Source organism: Saccostrea cucullata, unplaced genomic scaffold (assembly GCF_032062105.1).
Source record: "Saccostrea cucullata isolate Sc308-1 unplaced genomic scaffold, CSIRO_AGI_Scuc_v1 ctg1568, whole genome shotgun sequence".
NCBI classification, from domain to species: Eukaryota; Metazoa; Mollusca; class Bivalvia; order Ostreida; family Ostreidae; genus Saccostrea; species Saccostrea cuccullata.
Window position 1 is genome coordinate 66,094 of NW_026939489.1, and position 24,379 is coordinate 90,472.

The 24,379-nt window shown below is 30.8% G+C and overlaps 2 protein-coding genes across 2 annotated transcripts; one reads left to right on the forward strand and one right to left on the reverse strand.

Annotated features, from left to right (window-relative positions):
- Positions 1-6,281: 6,281 nt before the first annotated feature.
- LOC134253098 (cell death abnormality protein 1-like) lies at positions 6,282-11,224 on the reverse strand. Its single transcript, XM_062735608.1, has 4 exons — positions 11,092-11,224; positions 9,382-9,440; positions 9,084-9,221; positions 6,282-7,947 (listed from the first exon to the last, which is right to left on the reverse strand). Exons 1-4 carry the CDS (start codon positions 11,154-11,156, stop codon positions 7,757-7,759), a joined length of 453 nt encoding a protein of 150 aa, XP_062591592.1. The 5' UTR covers positions 11,157-11,224; the 3' UTR covers positions 6,282-7,756.
- A 1,326-nt stretch (positions 11,225-12,550) lies between these two features.
- LOC134253102 (uncharacterized) lies at positions 12,551-15,720 on the forward strand. Its single transcript, XM_062735610.1, has 4 exons — positions 12,551-12,740; positions 14,024-14,082; positions 14,229-14,348; positions 14,442-15,720. Exons 1-4 carry the CDS (start codon positions 12,649-12,651, stop codon positions 15,272-15,274), a joined length of 1,104 nt encoding a protein of 367 aa, XP_062591594.1. The 5' UTR covers positions 12,551-12,648; the 3' UTR covers positions 15,275-15,720.
- The last annotated feature ends 8,659 nt before the right edge of the window (positions 15,721-24,379 follow it).

Below are 24,379 nucleotides of genomic sequence, written 5' to 3' on the forward strand. Positions count from 1 at the left end.
TTAATACTTTAATACAGTCAATGGTTGTAAATATCAATTTATTTTACCGTGTGGAGAACTGAAAATGCATGAGCACATTAAGTTGAAAACACCCCCCCTTTTCCATTTACTTTTAAATTAAGCTCTCATTTTAACAAGACATATTAAATATTTGTCATAAAATCTAGTCTTGAAGCGTACACTTTGTTATTTTATAGAAGAATGTGACAGGGTTAAATAATTAAATTGAAGAATCTTTAATTATTTTTTTTATACATTATGTAGACAGCGCGCTCTAAATCTCCGATGTCCTCCCTGCGAATTTTATATCATTGTGTCGCTGTCTAGCTTTCTTTCTCTCTCTCTCTCTCTCTCTCTCTCTCTCTCTCTCTTAAATTATTTGTTAAGGCTTAAATATTCTACACGACATGACATAAATCTTATGCAGTGTGATTTTCATTCAATGAAATACACGTCTTTCTTTAGGCTAATTCTTTTTTCATTCTAACAGTTTTAAGTCTATGGGCATATGGCTTCTAATATTATGCGCCACTCCTTAAACATGTTATATGCGGTAAATCAGTTAAAAAACAAAATAAAATAAATCATAACTTGAATTAACTTTTTCCATTAATGCAAACTTTGTCATGTCAACCACGTGTAAAAGTTCTACTTTCGTTTTAGAATCGGGTCAATTATTAGTACATTCTGCCATACGGATATCGTTACGGCTTGCGTTTTTGTAAAATTAGAATTTTGTGCAGAGATTATAATTTTTTTTTTAATTCCATTTTTGTCCGAGATCTTTGTATAAACGAAGAGTACAGACTTGGTGCTTATTTATATGATTTTACTTGATTGTAGCCCAAAAAGGAGGGGGGGGGGTGAAATACTGTTTACAATTAAGTGAAAGCTGATAGGGCAATGTCTGTTCTTTAGTTGTGTGTTTTAAAAGTCATGCAAGTTATGATATTATACTTATCGAATTTTTTATATGCATGAATAAAATTATTTTAGAGAATCAATTGCAATGAACCATACAAAATTCAGAACTGAAGTAATTATAACATTTATTCACGAGTGCGATACACAACGTCATGTTTCTGACATTCAAAATCCATACATTTAAGGTTTTTTTTTCTCGGATTAAGCGAAGTGGAGTTTCCCTGCATCTGAATTGTGAACAATTAATGCTAATATTATTTCAAAAAAGTGCTTCACTAATCTTTCTCTTTATCTCTATATGATTGTACATTTTGCACTCTTTTTATTTTATTAAAAAGTGAAGTCAATTTCTCGTCTACGTATTTACCGGTCCCAAACCATCGTCAGTAGAGATTCAGAATTGAAAATACATGTGACCACCTCCCCCGGGATATTCTTGTATCTGATAAACAAAATATACCCCCCGGCCTAAATTCCCTTACTTCGCATTTATAGCAACCTATTAAATTTTTTTGTTTAGTTTCTTATTCACGCATGCCTTTTAGACCTACTGTTATGTATAAAATCACCTACATTTTATATGTTTTTGTGGTCTATGTATACTAATGTAAAATGTAAAAAAGATTCAAATAAATGATTGAATGATCGAAGAAATATGCGTAAAACTAAAAAATGAAATTAAATACTGAAGAAAGATAGATTTTTGAGAATTGAAATGATAATTAAAATAAGTCTGTACAACGTACATGATGTACATGTATATATCTTTTTTTTTTATTACAGTAACAAAGTGCTCTATTCTAAATATTTTTTTCTATCAATTTTATTCGTCATCAAATTCAACATTACGGAATTTTTTTTTTCCTGCGACCATAAACTTTAAGATTGTTCCAAAGTAGCGAGTACATGTACAGCGTAGGTAGTTTGTTTATTGATAACACCGGTAGCCGCAGACGAAGAACAATAGGTAATTAGTGCCCATTGTTACGCTGACCACTACAATTTGCATGGAATATACAAGTTGTACTCCGTTCTACCCCGGGGCTGAAGACATGTACACAATACAGCCAAATCACAGGTCGATCACCGATTTCTGATCAATTGAAATCAATTTAAAGGTGTTTTCCTTTCAACTTTTTACCATGCAAAATTAAAATCGATCAATTTGATCATATACTAATAGTAACATATTAAATTAAGTCTCATTTCAGTTCTTATTTACCATTCCATAAAATCAAATAAAAAAAAATTAATGAGATTTCAAAACTGATTAAATTAAAAAATGATTTTGTATTTAAATTTTAAGAGACAAACTAAACACATGTACCTTTGCTCTAGGGATTCTTAACCTCTATGTTTTTATCAGCTCGCCCCATTTGCCGGTTGCGCATGCATACAGTGTGTACTTGTACATATGTACATGTGGAGGAGTTTAATTCTTGGACGATCTACAAACGTCTACATAACATTAGAATAAATGAATAGATAAATAAATTATTAATTAAAATCAGTGCCCACAGATTGAACATATTCAAACCTGTTTTCACCTCTTAGTTACTTTTTAAAAGGGATAAAATTTCTAATTTTCGAGCAAATTTTCAAATATTTCGACAAAAAGAGACCAGAAAACTCATGAACATTTAGCAAGATAAATATATTTGTTTTCGAGAAAAAAAAGGCCTTCAAAAACAAAATGTTGTCCAAACTCGACCAGTTGACCTAGTGAAAACGGTACAAATCCAACTTTTCTAACCTGCAGGAAACTTTTTTTTATCCCGATTTTTCCCCATCCATTAAGAACTTTCTTTCTTATTATTGAAAAAAAGGATCACCGATCTCCCTACATAATTTTCTTGGAGTCGGGAAAGGCGGCGATGGATCTTTTTTAAGATAGCATAATTTTCTTTTTATTAATTTACAGTTTATTTTTCAATAAGATCTTATGCAAAAGTAAAATTCCATTTTTTTTCTGCGGTTAATTTTTTTTTATCAATTCTATTTCTATATATTCATTCTATTAATAATTTATTTGATTATTGTCAAAATTTTCACAAACGTAATGTAGAAATTGAGGTCAGCATACATACATACAGTCATGTAATTTTGTCACAAGCAGAACATTTAAAGAAATATGAAAATTTTGTCATGATAATTCAAGTAAAAGAAAGTAATAATTGAAGGTTTTTATAGCCTTCTGTTTTATTTTAAACCAATTACCAGGTTAAAAACAATGACCACAGTAATTATCAGTAAATCTCAGCATCAACAGTACCTCAACAGTAATTATCAGCAATTCTCAGCAACGACTGTACCTCAACAGTATTTATCAGTATTTATCAGACTCAACAGTAAAAGGCAACAGTAATTATCAGTATTTATCAGAAACAACAAAAAATATCAGCAACAACAGTAATAATAACAGTAAATATCAGTATTTATCAGCAACAACAGCACAATATCAGTAATTATCAAACTTTATCAGTAAAATTTGGGATTCTCAGCACTCTTTTCGTCCAGTAGTGACAGGTGTTGAAAAGGCTATCAAGATTTGATAATCTTGACTTGCATATATTTGTGGGTGCCAGGCTGTCAATGTCCATCAAGATTTTTTTCCAGCATGTACATTGTGTTAATTTGTTTTTCTTAATAATAGTAACTAAAAAGGAGATTAAAGCCTCCCCCCCTAATTGATTCAAAACAAGAAAAGGGACCACAATTTTATTATGAAGGGAAGAGGGGGTGGGGTGGCAAGTTTTCCCAAGTCATTATTTTTTTTAAAATTTCTTTTCATGTCAATGAAGGACAGGTCTACTAATATTTATTTCCAATAAGATGAAGGACAGATTATTTATTTTCCTCCCTACTGAAAAATGTCTGACAAGCTAAAAAAAAATATAGGTGGGGGATCACTGGTCTGGGGCAGATAAACATTTTTTATCCTGTCTGGGACATATTTATCTTCAACATTTTTTAGACCTACCCCCCCCCCCCCCTCTTTTGGAATAAAATGGTAGTCCCTTTAACAAATACAGGAATTTGTATGTTTTCCACTAAGTCTTAGTTCTTAAAAAGTATGATTTAAATCCCATAGGAGTTGAAGGTTTGAAAGAAAGCCATGATTTAATCTTGTATGCGAAAAAAAAATATTTGTACACAAGTGTATGTACATTAGTGACAGAGGGGTATGGTTATCGAATCAATTATTGATGGAGGCTATCAATTGACTATTATAATTGAATATTCCCATTTTTATTAACAATCGGCGTTTTAGATTACATGCTGCGGCAAACTTTACAACTACATTTAGCTGCTTGTGTGTTTACACAGATTCGAGGAAATGCGGAAGGTCTGAAAGAGGTCTTATAACATACATAATTCACATTGTATAGAGAACGAAGTCACAAAATAGAAAGTAATATCCAGCGTTTTATGCATACTGTTCGATTAAGTAAAAAGATCCCAGCGCATTCTGTAAGTATAGGCCTAGTTATTTAAAATCTACGAGGTAAACAAACTTTATCAAGTACTAAAGAGTTATCTCCCATGCTGGGTCAACGATGCGTTTGAAAACTATATTTAGACTGACTGTACCAAGATGTCAATTTTTAATCAAAAAGTTCAAGGGCAAGGCGACGATCTAATAGGTACGTTTTTATTTTAAATTATTCATTTTACTGTATAGTTTTCAAAAAGTGATGCTCATTTCTTTGCAATCCTTTAGGTAATTTATAATTTCCGATGATATTAGGAAAATACCCTATTTTTCACATACTACTGACTGTTTCAGGTGAATAACTTAAATGTATCGGAATACCAACTGAATGAGCATCACTTTTGCGAAAGTATAGATGAATAGGGACAATTTAAAACACTGTGCAGTTATTTGTTTGTTTGCCTTGCCCTTGAACTTTTTGGTTAAATTTAACATTTCATTTGTTGACCTAAAATCGGAGTCCACGTGACTTTAGAGGGTCACATGATCACAAAAATTCCTAGGTGAATAGCGATGGCGTACTCTTCAAGATAACATAAAGCTTTTTTAACTAGAGTGTCTTGCTGAAATATAAAATAGTAAAATATTATTTGTATCATTTTCGGTGACTTTTTATAGAAAATGTTGCCTTAACTGTACTGCGGTTGATGTTGACGTGCCTCTAAAGAAAGTTGATCGCTTTCAAAGGTAAAAATTTTTCCTATCTGTGTCTATGAAGATATTATCTGACAATTGCTGGAGATTAACATCGAACGAACGAACTTCTGACTGCAAGTTGTAAGACCGTGGGATCGTAAAAATTAACTCTTTGTTCGGTGGCAGTACAAAACGTCCTAGAGAAGACTATGTGGTAGATTCTTTGTTGATCTATGGTAAGCTACACCTACATGACATGTTCATGTAGAAACTCGTAGTACAATATAAGAAAGTATTATTGAAGATGTGAAAGGAATCTTACAACAACAACTTAGCTGCTACTCTTAACTTTTTTCGAAAACGATTTTAAAGGGGGGGGGGGTTGGGGGGTTGTAACATCTGTTTTAATGTAGCCAATACAGGTTCCTTAATAAAAAAGACACTTATTTGACATATGCAAGTTTTTTTTCTTGCTTGTAACGATATTATTGCCCTTTATCATTCATTTTATTAAGACAATGATTTTCCCAAATAAAAGTTTCAATAGAAGATAAAATCTTGAAGCGAGGGATGTTGTCAAAACCAGAAGTGCTATTGATAAAGCATCTACCCGTGGATAAAGCATAAGTTTATCCAACGGCCTGTATCATCTACACGTATGAAATAAATATTGATATGGTTTTACCATTTTGGGAACATTTGTCGATCTTTGCACCATGTTTGAAGCATATTGCCCTCATATAAAAATACATTATTGTGTATAACGAGTTAAAGGATGTTAATTAAATAAAAATACAATTAATTCTTATATAACCCAGTAACATTGTCGCAATAATGCATAAAACTGTCAATATTTAACTGTGCCTTCATATTACTTGGATTTTATTTCTGTAATTTTCATTACCACAAAAAACGACTGATATATCGCCGTCTCGGTGTAAAACAGCAATAAATTTTTATGTTTCATGAAATGTTATATATACAAGCATTTTTGGATTGTTTTGGCAAAAAGGTAAATTGAAATCGAAATATAATTATAATTATATTTATTTTTTTTATATATATTGTATTAAGAATGAGGTCGACTGTATAGGTATCGAATTTGTATTCAAATAGGGTTCGGTTTAATCGGGATCGAATTCCAAATTAATTAAATTGGCGGAAACTCAAGGTTGTGGAAAATTTACCGCCACCCCCTATCTCTTCCAATAAAAAATTCAAATATTGATTTTCTTGTTGATTTAATTTTTAATTGTCTCTTTCTGTATAAAATTTTCCTCATTGTATAAGATCAAGCATGCCGTGTGGCCTTTTTATTTACACCACCATTTTGATACACAATTTGTAACGATATCTGGAATAAGCACTTAGTCGCAATATATTATATTTAAGATGAAACTATTAATCAGTTGCCCTTGTCCCAGCTATAATTTAAATGATTGTCAGATATTGTATTTTTCGTATGCTTTTTTAACTTTTGTTATTTATCTGATCAATAAATGACATATTTACTCAACTCAAATTCTCATGTTCCCCTTAGTCACTCAAGCAATTAGAACAAGTTGCGAAAAGGGTTTTAATATTATTAAATTTATTGTCTATTAGCACATGAAATAGTTGTAGATATAAATAATCATTCAGTCATTATTTTATTCTCCAGGGGTGATCATCAAATATTTTATATGTTCATTTAATTAAAATCTTATATTTTAATTATTATACATGTGTAAAAAATGAAACTTATTTAAAGGATATAGGAATTTCAGTTCCTTGTCTAAAATGCCATAATTCTATCTTTGTATTACTGTACAAACTATGATTAAAACCTTTTCAGTTGTTACAATATTGGATACGCACAACTAACAAGGATATGGAGATAACGAACAGTATTCAATCTCAAAGTCCATAAAACAATACAATATAAGAGCAGAGCAAACACGGACCCTCGAAACATCAGAGGTGGGATCAGGTGCCATGGAGGAGTGAGCATTCCCTGCCGACCGGTCACATGCGCCGTGTGCTCCTTGTCATGATTAGGAAATAACGGATTAAATCTATCGTAAATTCAGTGTACAAATAATGGACTAACAATTGGTATGAAAAACGTCAGTCAACATTTGACTTCATGATAAATTGGATTTGCTGACAAAGTCATTCTATCGACCATAGAACTACCGAATTGGTGACATTAAACGAGACTGCTGATTATCTTGATTCATCAACTTGCTTGCCAATAATATATCTCGTTTTAGAAGTTGTTCATACGTAGAGCATGCTCTTGCGTATCGAATCAATTGAAATATATACTCCGTATGCAGGTGATGAAGGTATATTGCTGCATAAGTAAGGGAAGTTGACGATAGAAAAGTAAAAGTCATCACGTTTATCATATAGCTTGGTTGTTAGATTATCATTAGTGTCTTTTTCACGTAAAATATCCAAATATGAAACAAAAGTGTCGACCTCTATAGTATTTTTCATCTCAAGCTCACCAGAATATACTGTATCGACATATGAATGGAAATTACTATTATTAATTGACAGTACGTCGTCGATATATCTAAATGTCGAGTTGAAGGCTTGAGTTAAGTTATTAAAAAATGCTGCATTTTTTAACAAACGTCTAAATTTCATTTCTGTAAAATTAAATTCTAGTTGTTGTTCAGTGTAATGACTTCCTCCACATTTGCCTGCTTTGAGGCATTATTCTCTACGTTTCTTCGAAGACAATCTACGCATCCTTTTAGGACAGCGTGAGTATTCACTCAATAGTATAATGCAAACAATGGAGATAAACATTACTAAACATATGCAACCAAAGACCACCAGTAATGTACGTATTTTGTTTGGAGTATGAGATTTTCCCTGGCTCTCTGGTGGAAAAGACAAATTTTCTGAAAAAAAAAAAAATTAGTTTTGATGAACAAGTTACTCACGCCTGGACCCAGGTCATTATTCGTTAAATTTACGTACAGTTTATTTGTAAAATGTATCGTCTGTTAAAAAAGAAAAAAAAATACTTTGGGCTATAGCGAAAATTTCAACATAACCAGAATAATTTTTCATTTCTGTTTTTAAAAATAATTTGGTGAAACATATTTTGGGGCCATAAAAAAATTTGCAGAAGTCACAAAATTAAAAAAAAAAATCTCCTTTTTGGAAAAAATACAGCCAAAATAAAGAAAGATATGCATATAAGAATTGATTAACATTATAATCGTAGGATCCTACTAGGGTTCTCTAATTTTATCAATATTGGCAAGAAATCTGCATGCAGATTGTGTTATATTTTTGCAATGCCGTTGTTAAAACTTTAAGACAAAAGTTTGAACGGTATTTCGAAACGCTGTTCCTCTCCATTATAAAACTAACGCAATGAAACTAAATTTGTGTTAATGAATCTATTAATTTCAAGTTATATAGCTTAAAATATAATGTCAAATTAAAATCCACAATTAAAAAGGTTTTTTTTTATTTTAAGTCTATTCTGATTCGTTGATTCTAAATTCAGTTAACATGCCCGGTATTAGAATATAAAGTAAGTTTTAAAAACAATTTGAGAGACAAAAAAGGCTTTCAGTTTTCCTCGTTCTTTTCTAAAAAAAGCTACATGATAATAATAATAATAATAATAATAATAATAATAATAATATAAAATTAAGACTAATGATTCTACTATTTATATTACATGACCGTGAAATAATCAGAATGTGCAGACAGTTAGGGAAAATAATGGAGAGAGAGAGAGAGAGAGAGAGAGAGAGAGAGAGAGAGAGAGAGAGAGAGAGAGAGAGAGAGAGAGAGAGAGAAGCAGGTTGAAAAAGTGTGTTGAAATCATTCAGAACGTTGATCAACCTTTCAGCTAATGGCAAACAAGTAAATCACCAAAAAGTCAACTTATAATAATGCCATGGTGTCAAACATTACTTTTAAAAATGCGTCATTCCAGATTATTCTGATCTAAAATCTAATTATATAAAGACATTTAGTTGAAAATTGTTCACGAAGCTGGATCAATGATTTTAATTACCATTTGTGGAAGTTGGACATCCATGGGTTACATTACAGCTGCTTTTGTTACAATTGCAAACTATTTCACATTTCTTCCCATAATATGGAAACTTGCAAGATATTGAGCAATTTTCCCCAACGAACCCATTTGGACATTCTACAACAATGTTTTCAGAAAATTTAATCACAATTACAGTTATTAATTTTTGTGATACTTTTCGGAAAAACGATGCATGTCAAAGGCTTTTAAATTTTTTTATCATGGAAAAACGTCAACGTAATAAGAAAAGTCTTTAGCTACTATTTCTAAAGCTTACCTATGCATATGTCCTTGTTTGGATCCCATCTTGTATCCGGACAACACCCTTTGAAAAATCTAATTTTGGAAATAAAAAATATGAACATCAAATTACTGTTATAAATATTTTCATGTAATGTTTTATAAATGATATATTCTTAAACTGAGTAAAAAAAAAATACAACATTTGGAGTGCTATGACACTTAACCCCAGAGAATATTCGACTGATTGAAACGTACAAAATTGTTTTACATTAACAAAATATGTGTAGAATTGTACTGCTTTCCCATATTTATGAAGAATGGTAAGGTCCATCGTGACGTCACTTTAGCACAAGTTTCTCCGTGTATATTTCTCAGCGTGAGTTTTTATGAAAATGACATTGAAATAATTATCACAGTTTACTTAGAAGACAACACAGAAAATGTGATTATTTGTATGGAGTATGAAGCTGTAGGTATGATGTCAACCTTTATAGTAATGGAGAGACGAACATGTATAGACGGACGGATATACGAACAGACACCCTCATCACTATATATAATTAAAAAAAATGAAAATGTATACACATACAATTCTTACGAAAACAACAATTAATCAAAGATAAAAACACAAATAAAATTATTATAGTAAAAGCTTTCAGAAAGCTCTTAGAATTAAAAGTACCGGTATTAGTGGTTGGCATACACCAAATTAAAATATAATATAAATTCAAATATAATCAAAACAATTAATTTAAAAAAAGAAAAAAAAATCTAAATAGGCAATGGAATGCATGTACGTTTTGAGAACGAATTATTTTTTCTTTAAGTCAGGTTTCCAAAAATATTGTACCAAAACAAACTTTAGCACCGCCTGTGCCAATATGTTTTGGTCCGTGCATGAGACTGAAAATGCAAGATACGGTTTTCTAATTCTAACTAATATTTAATGGTATGTAAACCTAGCCTGTATTTGATTTGCTTTTCTTTAGGAAACCAATGTAAGAACACCTTTTTGTATGTCTCTGTCATTAGAACGACCCATCGTTTACACATTACTACGCTTCGCTAACGTTCATGTATTGAAGATGTTGAGGTGTTCATGCACTCCTCGTAATTGCATGTAGGAAAGAATAGACGTTTACAGTCAAGGAGGTTTTATAACTGCACTTGTTTTCACTAATCGCCGATTATTTACATGTATTAAATCTCACATCTTTTTTATTAACCTACCCTGTTTATGTCGTTTACATGTACCTAAATGGATAAACTGGTAGAAAAAGGAGATAAATTTTATATTATATCAATTCCGCAAATTCAAGAAACCACGATCGTGTCAGACGAAAAAAACGTGAAAATTACAACCCGTTAATTTAATTCCTTATACAGTATATAATCCAGAAAAAAAAATCAAAAGTTAGCACATACAGGTACGTGTATATGCAAGTATTCTCTATATATGTTTAATTACATGTATAGCGGAAATGTTGAAGATTTTTCGAACACATATAACTAGTAAAAGACGATTTATGGTTGTCTTGTCATTTGATGATAGAGGAAGTTGGGAGTCATAAAACATGAACAAGCTTAAAATGCCAGGTGCTGAGCGTCATACACGGACACAACCTCTGATGGTGGAACAGCTAATGGTAGAGTGTAGCACTATTTAGTAATACAAAGGAATTTGTTTTTCATTAAGCTACAAAAATAAATATAAGGTAACATTTTTAAATGCTGATGCACTTACCCAGGACATGGTCCATCTCCAACGGAAATCGTACTTATATATAATAATACAATTAAATGATACATTTTGGTGACTAAAGACTACTCCTAGGACATCAAACATAATTTAGAATCAACAAAAGTCTATATAAAGTCTCATTTATTTCCTGATTGCCAATAATGTTTCAGGTCATATATTTCAGCGACGGCAATATAAGGAAGGATGGAAATGTGTCCTTGAAAAGTTAATTGATTTAAAACTGATGAGGATGGGAAAATGTTGAATTAAAACTTCAAACTGCAAAACACTACAATATTGAGTTTATGTTAGGTGTTTGCCATTACGCCGAAATAAAACTTGGCAACGTCATGCAATGGAAATCAAATATCTTTTGCAAAACAGCTTAAAAAGAAATCCAGCTAACAGTTACAATATAAGTCTCTGTATCGTTTACTGATCACATACGTTTTAACATATAAATGAAATTCGAATCTCTGGGTCCAAACTCTAATTTTGACATTTTAAGGGTAAATTAATTTTCCTTGTCGATACACCGCATTGCCGCACCTTAGGAATTTCATTGTTTTTCCTTATCCCTCTTTTAGCAGATTGTGTGTAATTGCATTGTGAAGAAAAAAAAATTAAAACAAAATGTTGCCATGATTATAAACACAAGTCGAGTTCCAAAGAATGCTATAAAAGTAATTATCATCAGGCTTTTATTAACATCAGATCTATAGTGAAGAAAAATATATTGCCTGGCCTCTTTAGGTCTGGAAATATCTTTCAACCACGATTTTCTAAAGGAACACTGATCCAGTGTCATGTTAGATAACTTTTATTTATGATGATATAAAGAAAAAAATAAAATGAAGCTTCACAATATATTATTTTTATGTAACAACTTTCAATTTATGTGTCTACATATGATTCAAAGTTCTTTGAAGTTCTTTGAAGTTCTTAGAATTGGACTCACTACTCCAATACATTTTTATGAGAATTTTAGCTACTTGTATCCAACGCTTGTATCCAACGCCTGATTAGACATATCTAACAGAACTTAAGAATTATGCTGCCTTACACGTCATAGAAAATCTGGTATAATTTGTTGAATACACAGTAAAAAAAATCTTTAAATTGTTCTCTTTTCTTAATTAGCTTTCCTACGATATCATTGTTTAAACGACAATTCTTCAGTTCGAGAATATTTGAACTCTCATACCTTTTCTGGTATAAGATATGTATGCATAAACTTTATTTGCTTTTTATTTAAAAATCAGGAGAAAGAGAACAATGGGAAGAAAAATATTTATACATGTATCTCCTTTCAACCTTCTAGATTGAAATCAAATAGCATTCATGAATCTATTTTCATGGAAATACATAACAATATCAATACTCAATTCATATCGCAGTCGCCAATGTGCTATTTTTGATGAACATATGCGCATTATATAAGCTCTATCATTTTAAGGTTATTTGACATTTAGTTACAACGTTTTTGACCGAAAACAGGGAAATTTTTCAATTGGTTGGAGAGTATCAGTCGGCAACATACAATCCTTGTGTTTGCAACTCATGATGAAGTCATGTAGTATGATTTTAGCTTTTATTTCATTTGCTTTAAACTTGGTTTTAAAGGCAGATTCTTCAAACAATAATTGCGAGGGGTAAGTGGATGCGTGTCTTTCGAATGTTACAAATTCATTTTTGATGGTTATTGCAAAAAAATCAAAATTTGAAGTTCTCTATGTGTTAGATTTTTCTGATAGAAAAGTAGAAAATATGGAAAAATTAGAGAAACTACCTAAATTTTATCAACAAATGTTATGTTGCTTTAATGAATGTAAGCCCTGTTTTTTGAACAAAATGTCTTCCGATAATGTTCTTCGACAGCCGATATGGAACAATTGTAACTTTGTTTATAGGGGGAATACATTATTTTTTAAAAACTGGATAGCCAGTGGGATTTTGCATGTTAAAGACTTATTTGACGATGATGGTAATTTTAAATCATTGCTAGATTTTTCTAATTGTATAAAAAACAAGTCAAACTGGTTGTGTGAATTTAAAATTCTTTCTTCTGTTTTCAAACCTTTGCTACTAAAGTATGATTTTTCAAATTGTAAGTTTGTTAACATAAGATACAAAAATTATTTTCTTTTCTACACAGGACAGGTTAATATCATAGATCAAAGATGTAACTTTTTTAATGACAATCTTGTACACAGAAAATTTTGTAAACCATGTTATCAAATAGTTTTAAGCAACGAATTCAGTGTCGAACCTTCAGAATGGAAAAATATATATCAATGTAAATTATATGACATACCCGATAAACAACTTACAGAATTCAACTATAAACTTTTAAACAATATTCTTTGTAATAACTTGTATCTCAGTAAATGGAAAAAAGAAACGAGTAGTCATTACAAATTATGCCACGTGAATGAAACTTCAAAACATCTCATTTTTGAATGTAAAAATGTTGGTGAAATTTGGAATAGATTAAGTTTGTACCTGAAAATAGATATCAAATGGAAACATGTAATAATTGGATTTAGCTCTGAGCGCAATAGAAAAATTGTATCACTCAACCCACTCATCTCATATGTTGCCTGTAGGATTTACAAATATAAGATGTACTGTCGAATAAATTCCTTAGATGAAACTAGTTATAACATCTTTAATCACGTTAAATCTTCAATTTTTTTTTCTATGCTTCCATTCTAAAAAAATTGAAATCACTTGACTACAAACTTTTTAAAAATTTTGCATAAAATTGTCTGAAGGTAATATTGTCATATTGTTTGTAATGTAATTTGTCTGTTATATATATTTCACTGTTTGTTTGTATGAAGAATTGAAAATAAATTAAAAAAAAATTCCTTTTTGTAGCTATTGCATTAAAATGGAAATCAGCCTGATAATCATCTTATTTGATTCTTTTCAGAAAACACTATAATTGCTGCGAAGGTTATACCTTTGATTTCCAAACAAATAGCTGTAAAGGTTGGTGAACAAATAGCTTATATATATATTTTTTAATTCGGACACTAATTACGAAAATTCTACGTAGCATGGACGTTTGTTTCAGTTCAAATAAAGCATCATATATAAGAAATTGCATAATAATAGATTTATCTGGTTTTTATCAGAATGTAACATCGGATTTTTTGGACCAAACTGTTCAATGAAGTGTCCTTCCAGAACGTATGGTAGACAATGCCAAGAAATTTGCAGTTGCCAGGAGCCTTGCCACCATGTCTATGGATGTGGTATAAAATTGATATATCATTCCATTCTAAAAGCCATCGATGAAAATATGGCTTTTCCCGTAAATTAAAAGCGTATTGAATTTTGTTTTGTAGGCCTGTCAGGGGTAACAACTACCCGTACAGGTATTGAAATGGAGAAAAACCTTGAATTCTCGAACAAACCTACCTTCCAAACCTCAGTCTTTAAAAATGATCATACTAGTTTTGCATCAATATCTACCTCTATTCGGTTCCATTGGAAAGCAAATTTGAAACCAAATTTAAATCCCAAAACAACTAATCCTGAACATATGAGCCACGGACTTCTGGCAATCGTGATATCGAATACACTTCTTACTCTACCAGTGACAACCGTGGTAATTATATTCATTTGCAGAAAATTCAAGAGGAAAAAACTGAAAATAAAAAATGAAGAAGAGACAAATTTGCAAAATGATGATTCCTGTTACAATGATTTGAATGAAATAAGCACATGTGTCAAAACTTCCGAATATGATTCACTTTCCATTTGCACAGTAGAGGTAGATGCTACTTCTAGAACAAACCTTGCATGCAACGGAGGTGGTCCAGCCCAAAGAAAAGCCCGTGAAAACAGCTATGTTCCGGTTAAAGAGAAAAAAGCTAAAGAAAACGACGAAACAATACATAATAATGACATATATGCCAAAGTCAAAAGAAACCAAACTCCGGCGGATTATATATCCATGGATAGTAGCATCACTGTTGAAACCATGGATACCAACACTACGATAAGTGACCTTCAATCGGTAGATGAATCCCTTTATATTGTGCCCTTACTGCCCACTGCTGATGAACCAGGGATTCGCATTAAATCTCCGAAAAGCTCAATTTCCATCCCCAGTATTGATGTAGAAGAAAGGAAGAATACTGACAGAGAAGGCAACATTTATACAGATATAATGTAAAGGAATATGACTGTAAATTCAAACCAAATGATCAGGTTTAATCGCTTGACACAGGAGGAAAGAAAGAGGAAAGAGGAAAACATGAATCAAAAGTTTTGTTTAAATCTTTATATATATGAAAAGATAAGACTAGTGTAATTATTTATGGATTCCAACAAAGCAAATTTTTAAAGAAGTCTTTTATAATTTGCTATATCCCTTCATGAGGTCAGTCAACAGGTGTCTCATCTCTAGAAATTGTCCCTGCTTTATAACTAAAGGAACCCGAGTTTGTACATTGTTTGGGTCGTTTACATATCGTCACCTTCGCCTTTTATTTGCTTGTGAAATATTCAAAAGCGACTTTTTCTCTTCATTTCTGTACATTATTTCACCACTCTTCCTGTAGGGAATTGAAAAAGGATAAACTTCTTTTTTCTAAAAGAACTTTGTGAATAAACTTTTACCATAGCTTACCTATTACATTTTACCTCTCATTTCTTTGATTTCAGTATCCAATCTAAACATTTTTATTATCTTTTACAAAACAAAACTTTTTTAAGAATATATGTATTGATGTGAATGTACCATTTTTAAGCAATTATGATTTTCAAAGATTGGACACTTTTAGTCAGGTGGTAATTCCATTAACTTAAGTTGAACACTTAGAGCTCATTTTCTATAAAGATAAAAATTTTAGTTACAAATCTAAGATGCATTCTTTTAAGAATAATCATACTTTCGTGTAAATAAGTTCAATCTGATTCAGCGCAAAACGTTTGTTAAAGAGCACACTATTATTTTCTGAGTTGTGAAACTAAACGCTCCTGCCTAACAATTGTCAACATTGCTTGATGACAAAGTTTAGAGTTGTTTTTGGGGTTGAAAACTTCAATTGTTATCCTTAACTACATGCAAATTTATATAATTGTTTTTACGAAGCAGAACTAAAAAGAACAAGCACAAACATGAATTTTTTCATCGGTTCAAGCAGAGTCATTTCATACTGATAAATCAATTTAGAATTTAAAAAAAAAAACTATTCTGAATGCTTCCTTATTACCCATGCAAATCTAATAGATACACCGTTATTTAAGTTCATTATGTAAACAACTACCGTACCGTAAAAAAAGACAATTCATTTCATTGTTTAACCTGAGACAATTTTATTTCAGATAGAAATAATATAAAAACAAATAAACAAATAAACAAAAAAAAAAAACAACAAATTTTTCATTGGAACAAAATTTTACAGTTCACGGTAGCTCAGTCGGTAGAACGCTCGCTCCGTGATCGGGAGGTCGTGAGTTCGTATCTCGGCCATGACTGACTAGTCGTTAAAATGGGTAGCAACTTTTCCTTCGCCATGCGCTCGGCACTTTGAAGTGAAAGTTGCGGGTCCTTCGGATGAGACCTTCAAAATCGAGGCCCCGTGTCAGCGGCAGGCGTTGGCACAACAAAGAGCCCTTCACCGGCATACGGTGACGTCTCCATATGAGTGAAAAATTCTCGAGAGGGACGTTAAACAATATACAATCAATCAATCAATGGAACAAAATTTTTAAAAGTTGTTTTGTCTTGTTTAACTGGCGATTCAGATATCCGGATGCTTCACATATCCGGAAAATTTGACTGGGAACCAAAGGATCCGGATAAATGAGGCTTAACTGTACTATGGACATAAGATACTGGTTGTTGATCACTTTATACTTTAGCAAACTTACAACATTTGTTACAAAAGTTTCAAATAGAAGGATAGTTATAAATGCAAAATGTTGTTTTATATCAATTACAGTAATCGACTCATTTAATTCTATAAAAATTATATTCTATGTACATAATTAAGAACTGACTTTTATTTCTCCCTGTGGAGAATTAATGAATAACACTTCCCTATTACAAAAGAAAAAAAAATATGAAAAAAGAAACTCATGATCAATATTCGTCTAAATTGAGTTATAGATTACAGTTAAAGTTATTTTAAATAAATGGCATGATATCTTCTCTTTTTTTATTTTTTTAAACCTTTGTACAGAAGGGTCAATTTTATTTTAAAATATTTCAAATAAAATGACGCATATGTCTATTTTTGAAATTCATGTTGCATTCATAACCGTGAAATATTTAAAATTGGAGAAACAGAATGTGTTATAAAAACAGCTGGATAATGTCCTGCATGTTTTTCATCAACGTAACAAACTTCCTTAAATAAATTAATAATATATGGGTGGGGGAACTGAACTCTATCTCAGAGAGGAACATAAAGAATACTATTTTGATACCATATAGGGAAGTACAAAGAAAAATGAGCTGCTTTACTCGCCGCTTCAGTTGTGAAAGATGGAGAATTGATGTACAATTCATAGAGCAAATGCTTGTTCGGAAAAAAAACATATATAAGATGAAAAAAGTACCATATGTTTTTTTTTATTAATCAACTTAAACACACACACACACACACACACACAGTTGGGGGGGGGGGGGTTACATGTTACTTATACACATCTTTTTCTTAGAAAGGAGATTTAGAAAAAAAAAAAAATAAAAACTTAAACTTATCTAAATCAGAGATCCACCTTGAAGTCATAGTAGATTAATTTTAGAAGACGAGTTTCCGTGATATTGTTATTTACTTGTCTGTTTATAAATAATATCCTTTTAAAACGTTTTTTTAATACGTAGCAAAGGGATAAATGACGTTTTTCTTTCATCTTTCTATTCATAACTTGTTTATTTGTTAATGCATTGAAGAAATAATGAGAGCATATTCTGTTAGTAATTAACCACTGCACATAGGTACCAATCAAATTTAGTGTTAAGTCATCAATACAAAAACAATTTAAAGAGTTGTTTTTATTATGAATAAACATTTGATAAAGCAATTATGGAAACATTGTAATAGTTCACAAACAAGGAAACATTGACCAAAAGTTCGGTTGAGTATGTTGTGTCAGGTTTTGTTTTATAAATTAGGAAAACAACACTTAAATGCAAACTTTTAAAAATATATCAAACAAAATAAAAAAAGTAAAAAAAAGTCAACAGGATTTTACGGTCATTTGAGAGCTCCATAAAGGATACATAGCTGTGAAACTAGAACAAAAGCTAAAATGAACTTGAAGATCTGCTTCCAAAATAACAGTGAAATTTGATGATTAATAAAAAGTACTTTTAATCCAGTTATCAGTTACAATCAAACATAAGAGTGGTGTTCGCGAACAACCTCTATATTTACAAAACCACGATACAGATCAGAACGAAAGTTGGTACACCTACGTGTATAGTCATATAAATGGCCTATAAATAGGATATGAAAAGTAATGATTTTCTCCATCTCATTGTAACGTCACAATCAGAAAATGACGTAAATATATAAGTGACTCGTGACTAGATATGGTCAAAATATGGTTTTCATAGTCTTACTCGAGCAAAAAGCGGCAGAAAAATTTAACCTATAACATGGAAATTTATTTGAAGAATCTTTTAATAATTTGTACAGGGTTCATGAAGACAAAAGACTTTCCAGACATTTCATCATAGATTGGATTGATTGGTTTAGTGAAGGAAGGGATGGAGATGGTTTAAGATGACGTCTGCTTTGTAGCCTAGTGTCTTTTGTTAGGCAATTTGTTATGAGAGATAACGAAAGTTACAGCAAGAAAATGATAAAATATCATCAATAATTCGATTGATAAATCCTCAAAATATCATTTTACTCTAGACTTTAATTAATTTTTTACTTATGATAAAAAGAAGGAACCTATACCTTATCCACATTGAATAAACGACGTTTCAAAAACAGAGAACTTGGGTTTTGATGGTCATCATTCTCATTCTAGAAAAGGATAATCATTATCCACCCACACTATTGCCAAGATTTCGCCCTTTAAGATAATTGGGCGGTTTTGTTATAAAAAACAACTTGCATTGTATGAAGTACACGAGTTGGAAACATTTCTCAGCTTCTGTGACAGAACACTGAGGAGCATGTCACTTGACCGCTATTTCACATGATCCGTGCATAGACGTAACGGTTAAGGATACACATTTAAATCGGAGAGGACTACTTTGAAAATAGTATGTCTTCAATATAAGCACCTTAAACCATTTTATTTTTAAAAGAAATACAATTAGCTCTAGAACTTTTGATCGCTCCTCGTAGATCTATTAACTGTTCTTTAAATGACAAGAAAAACCCGTGTTGGGCGTAAAAACTATGCTCAATCAATTAATCAATGTAGAAAGACCGATGACGTCCTTAACTATCTTCAGAACCTATGCCTAAAAGGGCTATGAATTTCAAGACTTGGGATGAAGCAAGTGTTTATACATTGGTTTCTCCAAAAAAAAAAAAAAAAAAACAGAATTACAGAAAAGATCCGAAAGAAAACTACAGCATTTTTTTTTATAAATTATAAAATGAGCCTCTGATCGTGACCATGGAATTTACAACTTCAATATCCATGCTCATCTTAACCTTTCCCTTAATTTATCTTCTTAATACATGTGAAGTAGAGGTATATTTAATTAAATAATTTAGTATATGATAAAAAAATAAAATAAATTTAAAATTTAAATAATTTTAAATATAAAAGGTATTTCGTGTTTCAATCCATCTCTCTTGATTCACCTATACATTTCACACAGACATTCGTTCATTGGTTGAGCATTTACATTTCATTAAAAAGTTGGCCAAGAGTCTTACATGTGCATTGTTTATGAGTAAGTGATTACTTAGTTTGAAAAATCTAAGAGTTTTAGACGTAGAAAGTTAAATCTGGTGAATCATTGCAATATTTGAAATCGTATTTCTTACTGACAGAGACTGTACATACTAATATTTTTAACCTTTTTAATTTATATTAATTAATTAGAATATGAATTTCAATATTCATGAGAATCTAAGAATTTCATACTTTGTAAAAATAAATGTGGAAAAATCTGAAAGTCCGTATGAGTTAATATCTTTAGACATTTGCATTAAAAGTATTTTGGGGTAAATACAGAGTTGTTGTAGTGAGCATATCTTTAGCAATTTATTTATTATTGATATAGTGTGCATGTAATACCATATCTGAAAGATCCATACAGTATGTCAGATGGATTTGGTTCCACAAGCTGGTATGCAGTACTGTTTTTATTATTTTGGTTATATAGGAAAGATAACTCTTCACTATTGTGTAAGGTAAATGTAAAGATCAAGTTTGCATGAGTCATGCTCTTCATGCATGTAAAGTGTAACAACATTCCAAAGAGTGAAATATCTAAACTATTTGAATTATGATTCCTATGAATATCTACTATTATTAATATTTTATTGTACCATTATAATGTTATTGTATATAATTATTGATATATAAAACTGATGAAACCAAAAAGATCTTCAACTTTTTATTGCCGGAATTCCCGTTACACATGTACCAAAGAGCAGAAAATGAAATGCATGTTTGATATATAATCTCTGAAGTCCTATTATATGCTAAAACCATAGCTTTTGACTAAGGTCATTAAATATACAATTTACCACAAAAAACAATTTCTATTATAATGCATGCATTGACTTCTTTGATAACTTATAAGTTGAAAAAAGTTACATTTAAAAACTTTTAGGTTAATTACAGAAAGATTAATATTTCAATACCATGAGATAAAACTCAAAGGCACTAATAATATTCTATTTTTTTTTAGAAACGTTAAACATAGTAAGCATTTTTAACTCTTTAAACCGACTACATTACCAAATACGAATATCACCTTCGGATGCCTTCTATTGTAAACATGAGATACGATGATTAATAAAAGTTTAAAGTTTATAAGGCTCATGACAATCTGTTGTATTGGTGATGTGTGACGCGTATCTATTTTAAAATTGAAAATTCCCCTTTCTATTTATAGACAGGATTACGTACGTCATGAGTATATTTAGTAACTAAGTAATTTATCTTCAAATTGTCCTGGCAACCTTTGAGCACAGGTAAATTTCTTTTTATACTTAATTATTGATTCAATTTCATCCACAAATAACTCTTATTTTTTCCAGTTATTGCACTTTTTCGGTCCCAAGTTATTAAAAAAGGCACGCAATGGCAAGCATTTACGATAATATCTTAATGTAAGCCATAATTTTGTAAACATATAAATTGAAATATGTACTCTATGTCATGAACATTAAACATGTAGATGTAAATACTTTCCTTGTTTATATACGTAACGTAACGTGAAGGAACGTTCATTTCAGTTATACCGTCTAAAAATATGGCTTTTGAATGTTTATAACATGCTCTTAGACACGCCCTATATTTCCTATATCATTTCACACTGCAAATGGAGTGCAATGATATGTATGTCTTGACCATAACATTCTTCAAATGTTATCCAGTCATTCTCTACACTTACATACATCATGTTTAGTGAAAAAAGACAAGTAGTAAAAAAAAAAATAAAAAAAAAATAGTGTAAAGTCAGACTAAAGTTTTGTTTTCCAAAAGAAATAAGAAACCTACAGAAATCTTTGTGATTTTGTTCTTTTGACTATTCGATGTCTTTTTGAAAGCACAGCATCGTCTTGAAAATTCAAAAGAATCTCAAATGCTGAAATATGAAAATACTAAAGATCCATCGTGGTTTAGAAAAAAATGATGTTAAAGTTATTCGTACTTGGTATTTAAGGTTATCCGATCGTCAGGTTCTGAAAATAACGATCAAGTAACTGAAAATGTTCACAAAGATGCCTCTAAATCCTCAAAGTAAAATGTATTTACCAATGGTGTTTCTTTAAACTTCATCTTTAAAGTTAATCATATTATATAGGGAAAATTAGTAAATTTCAAATAAATTTTCAGGAAATGTGATTAGAACTACCTACTGCATATTTTCTAATTATTAAATAATCAAGAAATGCATTGTAGGAATAAAAATCATAGGTATCCAGGCTTTTAAAGAAAACTGCATGATTTTTATACTTATCTGGTACTTTATTTTCTCCTACTTACTTCCATCATTTCATAATGCCTAGTGTATGATGTGTTTCCTTTCAAAGAAAAACACCGTAAATAACTTCTAATTTCAAAGCATGCCAAAACACATTGGTAACTAAGGCTAAATTAAAAGAAATTTGATTTTTTTTAAATATGCAAGTTTTACTTAGTTTTCTGAGGTACAAATGTCAACTTTTTAATTTCTGTTTATTAAAACTTTAAAGAACATTGAATCATACGTAGAGGCATCAACTGGAAATTGTTGCACGAAAAAAAAAATCAATTTCAAGCTTTATTTTAGACTTTTGACTTAAATTATAAATTAAAGAGTTATCCTTCCTGGCTGAGGATCGGATATCCTTAAGAAAACAAAACCTGGATCATTTAATGAAGGCTCATCTCTTAATGTGCCTATTGGACCTTTATAGAAAACTTCCTGGTACTTTTAACGGAAAAACAGCTCAAATATATGTAAGGGGAACCAAAAACAGTGTCAGCAACTTTGAATCCCTGCATGTAAAACCCCATGCCTATTTATAATCACCTATGCTGTAACTTCTATCTGTATTTACATAACGGCCACCTAACTCATCAAATATGTAGAGAAGTCGCTGCCAAATATGAAAGAAAAGTATGTTACGAATAATATCAATCCATGATATCAGTTACCAGATAATTTTAATAATTCTGCTAGGGAACGATTAATTTGAATTTAATGGTAAAATGTATAACACATACCAGGGAGCAGCATCGGGGTGACACCTTCCCCGGAGATATGCGACATACGTCTTTTTGATATCCTTGAAAGTATTATAAAAAATATAATTACACACATGCAATTTTGGCTGACTTTAGATATAGAGGTGACGGTTTATTTGCATTGAGAAAAGAGAAAGTGAAATAATGCATTTTTGTTTAACTTTAGCACAAATACCATACCTGTTATTCACTTACAATATCCCTGCAGTTAAAAATACTACGCAAACACTGGTAAATAACTCCAAAAGATAAAGAGTTTTCTCCAATATTACCGACACTTCCTATAATTGGATACACGTACAAGCGAAGTACAAAAAAAAAAAAAAAAAAAAAAAAAAAACTTAAATGAACTTTTAAACTCCAATAGACAACACATTAAATAAAAACCCTCTCTTAGCAAGCGCATTTTTTTTTTGGAAATTGAGAATAATTCATTGTATTAAGGAGTTATAATAATTGAGCTTATTTATCTAATTTTCCCCTGATGCTGTGTGGCATTTACTCCCGGGAAAGAATGTTTAAAACCACACTGCATCAGTGAATAAAAATAACTGTTAATTACTTAAATAGAGAAAATACACGTTAATAACACAAACAGTTAATTTATATTGACCCTATGAAATGTTAAAAATACTTGAATTCATTACAAATTTAGTAATATATTGTTAAGTTATATTTTTAAGAATTAATCTCTAAGGTTAGATCACTTTACCTACAGAAAAACACCTCAGAATCAGAACTCTTTACTGTGCAGTTTAGAGAGGATTCCTAACGAGCAAGAAGCGTGTAAAGAAGATATTAGAAATTAGGTGGCGGTTAATATCCAAATGCAATCTTTTAACAAACAGTCATTGCACTTTTTCTCAGGTCACGTGCTTTAACTTTCCCAGAGCGATGATTAGACAAATACCCATTTTCATATTTTGTCTTGTTTCTGAAAAAGGATAAAAATAGGACTACACGTCATAGAAACAAAAATTGTGAATACACTGCTTTGACACTATGATTTCTGTTAATTTGTATTTCTCATACAATTTATTGAATTCAGCACATTTCAGGAAATTTTCAAAACTTGACTTTTGTGGGGGCAAATATTTGCAATATACCGCATACAGTTCTTTATTATACTATTTTCTTTTATTATAATTGTTTTTTTATTAACGAGCATTTATATAGTTCTGAATATTTTCTACATAATAATGATATGATTCATGGAATAAAATGTTGCCCTTTAGTCAAATTAATCCTCACATACAATCATACAAGAAAATAAACCATGTGACATAATTTACTGTTTACAATATATTAGATGTGTCACAACTAAATTCCATCCATTGGATTTCTTCTGACAGATGATCAAGGTGAAAAGTGCAGAAGAAATCAGATACAG

Bases quoted from the DNA above. Each gene is read 5' to 3' on its own strand.
- LOC134253102 (XM_062735610.1), top strand. From the start codon at position 12,649: ATGATGAAGTCATGTAGTATGATTTTAGCTTTTATTTCATTTGCTTTA. The intron at 12,741-14,023 runs GTAAGTGGATGC...GATTCTTTTCAG, and splicing joins TCAAACAATAATTGCGAGGG to AAAACACTATAATTGCTGCG. The intron at 14,349-14,441 runs GTATAAAATTGA...TTTGTTTTGTAG, and splicing joins CCACCATGTCTATGGATGTG to GCCTGTCAGGGGTAACAACT.
- LOC134253098 (XM_062735608.1), bottom strand. From the start codon at position 11,156: ATGTATCATTTAATTGTATTATTATATATAAGTACGATTTCCGTTGGA. The intron at 9,441-11,091 runs GTAAGTGCATCA...TTCCAAAATTAG, and splicing joins GGAGATGGACCATGTCCTGG to ATTTTTCAAAGGGTGTTGTC. The intron at 9,222-9,381 runs GTAAGCTTTAGA...ACATTGTTGTAG, and splicing joins AAACAAGGACATATGCATAG to AATGTCCAAATGGGTTCGTT.